This window comes from Nansenia antarctica, assembly GCF_963989245.1.
Source record: "Nansenia antarctica genome assembly, chromosome: 15".
Lineage (NCBI taxonomy): Eukaryota > Metazoa > Chordata > Actinopteri > Argentiniformes > Microstomatidae > Nansenia > Nansenia antarctica.
Window position 1 is genome coordinate 1,778,938 of NC_137685.1, and position 7,761 is coordinate 1,786,698.

The following is a 7,761-nucleotide window of genomic DNA, read 5'->3' on the forward strand; positions in this document are numbered from 1 at the left end:
CTCTCTCTCTGTCTCTCTCTCTCTCTCTCTCTCTCTGTCTCTCTGTCTCTCTCTCTCTCTCTCTCTCTGTCTCTCTGTCTCTCTGTCTCTCTCTCTCTCACTCTCACTCTCACTCTCTCACTCTCTCTCTCTCACTTCTTCCACGCCCTCCTGCGCCCCTCCTCGCCTCCCACTCCCTCCTTCTCCTCCCCTCCTCATTCTCATTCTCTCTCTCTGTGTATCGAGGCCGAGGGGAGGAGGGGGAGGTTGTCCTGTAGTTGAGCCCGTTTACCAGAGCACCTCTCCAGAGAGGACACAATGAATAGACCTGATGTCACTGGCACTGCTGTTCTTTTGTATGGCCATGCTGCTGAGCAGGCTTTTATGAACACTAATGTTCTCCTGCTCTCTCGCCCTCCAACGCCATGCTAATGCTATACAACGGGGGAGGTCCCTGGTGTCGGGGGACAGAGCAAATCAATAGGTTGTAAAAATGTATAAAGGCAGTCGACCATAGAGACACTACTTCTTCTGAATATGGAGGCGTATGTGTATAGAGGATGTGGTCCATGTAACTGACTTATACCACGAAGGAAAAAGATTAGAGTGACGTTGTTTGTCAGTAACTGTCCGTGTCAATGAGTGTGAGCTTAGAATGATAAGGTTCTATCTCCGTTTAGGGCAGTTCAGAGATATTGAGCGTCAAAGTTTTTGCATTTCATTAAGTTTTGTGAGATGGAACCTTTGTATTTTATTAATTACTAACTAAAACATTTCAACATTTTAAAAATAACACCACACAGGCATTAATAAACACCTAATGGATCAGATTATGTAAAAAATAGTGTGAAGCAAGGGTTTGGGGAATTTGGGGGATTCTTGTGATTTTAGCTTCTCCTCAGTTTTCAAGTCACCTGACTTTGACATCTGATATCAGCAAAATGCAAATGGCCCAACTGTCATGGCTCTTTGAAACCTGTGGCCATTCAAATGAGGCCGTTCACTGAAAACAGAACCTCTGTGTGTGTGTGTGTGTGTGTGTGTGTGTGTGTGTGTGTGTGTGTGTGTGTGTGTGTGTACGTGTATTACAGTTAAAACTTCACACCACAGTTTTCCGTTTCACACTGGCCCTGGCGTTCTCCCATCACGGTAACTTAAAGATTCCCAAAACACAATTGAATATGAAAAGGACGTCATTTCATAATTTCTCCTCCTTCATTTTATTCTCTTAAACACACGAGTCATCACCAGCAGCCAAACTGAAAGCGGAAGCAGACAGGAAGTGGGTGGCGAGGCCCATGCAGCCTGACAGGAAGTCATTCTGCAACAGCACGCACCGTCTGGGAGTTGGAAATGCCCCTGAAGGGAGAGAGTTCTAGAACAACACAACAGAACATGAAGGAGAGTTCTAGAACAACACAACAGAACCTAAAGGAGAGTTCTAGAACAACACAACAGGCCAAACTAACAACCCAACCAAAACCAACCCCTAGCAGTTCCCACCCAGCCTAGCTCAGACCCTCGTCCACGATCACAGATCTGAAGGGGCTGGATAAATGGACTGCACTTATATAGCGCCTTTTTTTGCTGCTCCAAAGCTCTTTACAACGGCCTCTCATTCACCCACTCACACACACATTCACACACCAATGGCGGCAAGCTGCCATGCAAGGCGCCGGCCGGCCCGCTCACTGGGAGCAATTTTGGGGTTCAGTGTCTTGCTCAAGGACACTTCGACATGTGGCCAGCCGGGGCTCGAACCGCCGATCTGACAACCTTGTGATCATTAGACGGCGACTCTACCTCCTGCGCCACAGCCGCCCCAGATAGGTGCCAGAAACATTCTGGATGCTCCACCAAACCCACATTGTTTTCACCTTCATCTGAAGTCTTTGGATCTGAAACAGTCGAAGCTTGGGTGTCTACCTTGGATGCTGCTACAGTAATTCACTTTTCACATTTTGCACATAACTGTATTTTGCACTGCCCACTACTACTACTAGTATATTGTGGTGACCCACTGTACATAAGACATTTCCTAGACTATGGAGGAGGTACGACTCCTTTAAGACGAGGAGTTGAGAGTTCAACCCAGGGGCTTTCTGGGTAGTGTTTAGAGTTAGCCATTCCTGTTAGAGACACGAGAGTTTCACGTGAAGTTGTTGTAACCCTATGCTGTTGCACTGTTATACTACTGCTGCTGTTCTGACATTCAAAGTTGTGAAGTAAAACGTCCGACTCGACAACCTGTCTGTCTACCGTCTCCTTGTTTCTACTCACTCCCACAATATATTATGAATATCCTCATCTATTATTATTTCAGTATTTGCATTTTTTACGCCCATCCCAGAGTGAGAGAAGTAAACAGCGGACCTCCCCCTGCCTGTCTGTCATCATCCTACTCGGCCCAATCCCAAACTGTTGTTTCCAAAGGTGGTTGTAACAGGGGGATTGGCAGCCTTACCACACGACCTAAGCTCTTTCCAATAGACCTATTTATCATGTCCTCTGTCGTCACACATGGCTGAGCCAGGCCCCTGCCTCCCTAGTCTGCTTACGTAAGCCATCAGCCGTTATGAAACAGGCAGCGGGCAGGGCACCTATTAACACTGCTAAAGCCCTCTAGAACTGTAACACACAGCACCCCATTGTCCTTCCCTCTTTACCTTTGAATTGCATTCTTCTTTCACTTCTTTCTTTCCTTGAAGTGATCACTGACTTAGATGTGATTGGATGGGTGAAAGCGATGCTTGAACCTGAACTATAGTACATTCTCTGTTAGGTCCCCCGATCTCACAGGTCAAAGAGCATGTGATCAGGGTGAGGAGGAGGTTTTGTCTGCGGAACATTCTGGTTCATTTCCTGATCTGTAACCGCTAGATGTACTGGATCACGTTAGACCCAGTGATGGCTTAATGTAAGGGATGTATTTAATGTGTGTTGGAACTGGAAAGCGTCTTAACAGCAGCTAACTATTATGGCTCTGCCCTGGAGCTGTTCAGGGCACCAGGGCCCAGTCTCTCTCACACACACACATACACACACACACACACACACACACACACACACACACACACACATACACACACACAGACACATTCCCACCAAGACCAGCCTTTTAAAGCCAGCCCCCCTAGAGGGATCCATGACCCAGACACACAGACCCCAGTGAACCAATCACACACGGTCAACAGGAAACAGGCGAGACGCGTAGCCTACACAGGACATACAAACGGTTTAAAAATGGTTTTATATACCTAGGCTGTTTGGTCTGTTTCCGTCGTTTTTATTCAGCTAGCTTGTGTTTTGGTTTGGTCACAAGGGTTGAGAAAATAGGTTTGTTATCTTTCCTGCACCTTAGCAGCATGGCAGGGTGTGTGCGGTGGTTACCAACACAACAACAGCAGACCAAAAATGCAAACAAGGGCTGACTTGTTTTTAGTAGAAAAAGACAAGTTATATCACAGAGTGGGGTGGCTTAAATGGGAGTCGTATCACATTTAGAAATCCTCCTATCCTGGGATATCAAGACTATGTACATAGAACCCCTCCTGGGAACAGTAAACACAGAGCATCGTTCTCTAGCCTGACCTATTTTTCATCTGAAGTTATTTTCAGCCCCGTTTATCACGACCGCACACATCGACTCCCCACGAGACCTGCGATATCTCTGCTCCTCAGGGGATTTCTGGGTAGAGTAGTTTATTAAGATGTGAGCCCTGAGGAGGGTGGTGGCTGCTCGATATGATACCCTCCCTCCCTCCATCACTCCCGCGCTCATCACAAGGCCCGGGGAAAACACATTTGCCTTTGTGTCTATTTATAACCTTCCACGGCTGTTGACTCCACACCTTCACAAAGACCTCTCACTGGTGTGCTGCACGTGTGTGTGTGTGTGTGTGTGTGTGTGTGTGTGTGTGTGTGATGGGGGGGACAAAGATTAAGACCTGCAAATAAGATAGAACCAGACGACAGCAGAGAACCACAAACTTGCTCATAGATGCACGCACACACACACGCACACACACACACACACACACGCACATGCACACACACACACATGCACACACACATGCACACACACTTAGCGTAGCATACATACGTCCTAGCTTGATTGCAGGCGGACAGAGATACAGTACGTGCAGCAAATGCTTTCCCACAGACACAAATCACCGGACACACACACACACACACACACACACACACACACACACACACACACACACACACCCACACCCACACACACACACACACACGCACACACACACACACTTAGACCAAGCCTTGAAGAACATAAATCTATCAACCCCAGGCAGGGCAGCACTCAAGATGCCATCAACAGGAAGCGAAGGAAACATGGGCAAGAACTGAAACTGTGTGACTGCGTGTGTGTGTGTGTGTGTGTGTGTGTGTGTGTGTGTGTGTGTGTGTGTGTATTACACCAACACCACTTTGGTTTCTCTCTTTGATATGACGCAAAAGACCACGAGTCGTCTAAACACGCAGGGTTCCGTGTCTGGTCCATGGCTACATGTTGACTGTCGGCTATCTGCAGATTGTCTAGTCAGACCGTGCAGACGTTCAGAGAATGAACGGCCTCTCTGTCAGCGGCTCTGGGAGGTGAGGGATGGGGGGTCTGGAGGTCAGGGTGGTGAGAGAGTTTGTTTGGCCAGGCTTTGCCTAATGGCTCTGCTGTGAAAAATGATGTGAGAAATGTGGGAGCAATTACAATTACAATTACATACCATCCTCTCTTATCAGTGGGTTTTCCCAGGAAAAGGCATCGCTGATGTTGAGAAAACCATCATGTCTGTTCCCCCGGAAAAGTAATTACGTCCCCATGTGTTTGTTTATGTGCTTCCCACTTCCTGCCTTCCTATAATGCTACGTTCACACCACCCCTCAGGAACTAAATATACATCCAGATCACACACGACGAAGACATCAGCACATATGAACATGTTTCATCACAATAAATCCCTATTGGCAGTCTTTAAAAGCCTTTTGAAAGGTTAATTTGACTGTCCCAACTCGAGTTGTGAAAAGATTTAAAGCAAGTTCCTCTATCTTGAGTCTCATTATTAATCCACAACACATGCTACTTACATGTATGTCTCTCTTACTATGGTATACATGTATTGTGTGTTATTGTAGAACTATGCTTTATATTCATATAGGCCACAATACCACTTGTATCACAATATCTTCTAGTGCTGATAACCTATGAAGTCACAGGACAGTACATGTAGGCAGATAAAGAAGGGAAACTGAATGAAATCATGGTGATTTGCACTTTGTAGCAGCCTATACAGTCAGCGTACATTCAAACATGACACTCGTGAAGCTCCACTGGAATCATGTTGATGATAATATATTATAATCGAATCTCTTGTGTCTCTGACTCACTGTCCTGTAGAGAGCTGAATAGGGACAGCTGAGCACAGTGTCCTACAGTGAGTTGACAGGTCTGGTCAGGCTGTGTTGATGTGTGAGACTGTGACCTACACTGATACCTGTCACCTTCAGTCATGCTCACACAAGCGTCCGTTCAATAAATCCATCCTATCTCCCAGTCTCCCCTGCAGCGCTCATCCCCCTGTATGAATAAGGCCAACAGACGCGCCATTCTTCTTCTGCTCACCTTTTTGAAAAGACTCAGCAGAACTGGAACTGTCATTTCCCTTTTTTGTTGTTGTATTGTGACAGCGCACAAAGGGAACTAACTGACTCACTGAGTTGCCTCCCCACATGGGCCACAGCCCCGGGGGAACTGGGCCATCCACATCACGGTTCAGAAGCCCGTGCGCTGCCAGACCGTTTTTCACCGCTCCAGTTCCCCCCGGTGCGTCAGGAGACAGACAGACAGACAGACAGGCAGACAGACAGACAGGCAGACAGGCAGACAGACAGACAGGCAGGCAGGCAGACAGACAGACAGACAGACAGACAGACAGGCAGGCAGACAGACAGACAGGCAGGCAGACAGGCAGACAGACAGGCAGACAGACAATGGGACACCAGACCACCAAACCGGCTGCAGCTCCACATGACTGCAGATCCAACCCCATCAGTCATGGCTCCTCACATCCAAACATGCAACCACAGAACTTAATCAATAGACAAAATCAATTGTGCAAAAATAATATTGCCCATCAATATTTGTCAATATGGATCTAGAACCTCATTTGTCATTGATTATTGGAGTCCAACCCCATCAGTCATGGCTCCTCACATCCAACATGCAACCAACCACAGAACTTAATCAATACAAAATCAATTATGCAAAATATATATATGCCCATCAATATTTGTCAATATGGATATATAACCTCATCTGTCATTGATTATTGGAGTCCAGCCCCGGGGTGTATAGCCTATTCTCAACAAAGGCGGTGAAGGACATTCATTCATTTCATTCATGGCTTTAGGAAGGAAGATCATCTCTTTGTGTCCTAATGCAATGCAGAAGGGCATCTCTGCGATGGTTGATATGTTGTTACACACAAGCCCTTATGGCCCGTTCATTTGACCACATGTAAGGCGTTGCAACAACGCGCGTGGCAAAATAATATCACATGGATGAATTCTAATTCTGATTGACAGAAACGCCCAACACCCTCATCGCACCTCACCTGGGACGATCTAAGAAATAAGAATAACATTTGATCAGAAATTGATTTATCCTAAAGCAACATACCATTCATTCGCGCACCTGTATGAAGATCAACTCCAAACACAACACATTCACACACGCATGGCCTGATCAAATGCATTGTGCACAGAACATGGTCCAGAACCACCCAGCATTGCACAAGCCAAGGTGTCCAGGCAGCGTGAGATTATTCATGTGTCCAATGGAGAGATAAGATCAGGAAATGTCGCTGCCGATCGCACATTGCACGTTAAACAATTCATTGATCGCACATTGCACGTTAAACAATTCATTGATCGCACATTGCACGTTAAACAATTCATTGATAGCAACACATATCATATCACATCCATCCACGCACTGCGATCAGCAAAGGTCTAAGGCAGATATGTGTCAGCACCGGGGAGCGCTTACGTCGGGCTTACCTTAGAGAGACCTTGACACTGCAATCGTTCTGGGACGCCATCCTTTCCTCTTTTTGGGTGTTTTGCCTTTGCGTATTAAGTGGAAAGTGTTTTATTTATCTCTGTCGGAGTCGGATCAGGCTAAAGAAAGTGTGCAGATCAGATCCAGGGTTGCAGCAGCGTGGAGCATTCAGGTCCACATCGGGCTGTCATGACCTGACATGGGTCACCTCCCTGTCCTGGGCTTCTGTCCCCGCGGCTGTCACATGCATATCTACAGAGAGAAATGTCACATTGCACAAGTACACCCCGATCTGTCTTCAGCTTTCTCTCTTCCTCTTGTCTGCTAATACATCCCGTTAATGCAGCATGCATGTGGACCGATCGACGCTCCTCCGAAACCACACAGCCTGTGTGCGTGTGCGTGTGTGTGTGTGGATCTCACGTTGGATTGGATGTACGCTGAGGACGCACAGAGCCAAGGGGGCGTGTGTGTGTGCGTGTGTGTGTGTGTGTACCCGTGTGAGTGGGAGTGGCTTGTCTTGATGTGGGAGTGGCTTAGACAGTTAGGGGGAGTGGCCTGTATCAAAGTGGGTGTGGCTTAGACAGTTAGGGGGAGTGGCTCTCACGTTGGATGTGTGCTGAGGACGCACAGAGCCAAGGGGGCGTGTGTGTGTGTGTGTGTGTGTGTGTGTGTGTGTGTGTGTGTGTGTGTGTGTGTGCGTG

General features: G+C 47.2%; 1 protein-coding gene across 1 annotated transcript in view; it reads right to left on the minus strand.

Annotated features, from left to right (window-relative positions):
* The window catches only part of kif21b (kinesin family member 21B), a gene marked incomplete at both ends in the record, with an annotated part of 56,865 nt that extends 49,768 nt beyond the window's left edge, over positions 1-7,097 (minus strand). The window contains 1 exon segment of the mRNA XM_080545761.1: positions 7,057-7,097. Within this exon segment, the coding sequence (XP_080401887.1) occupies positions 7,057-7,097 (41 nt within the window).
* Between the last annotated feature and the right edge of the window lie 664 nt (positions 7,098-7,761).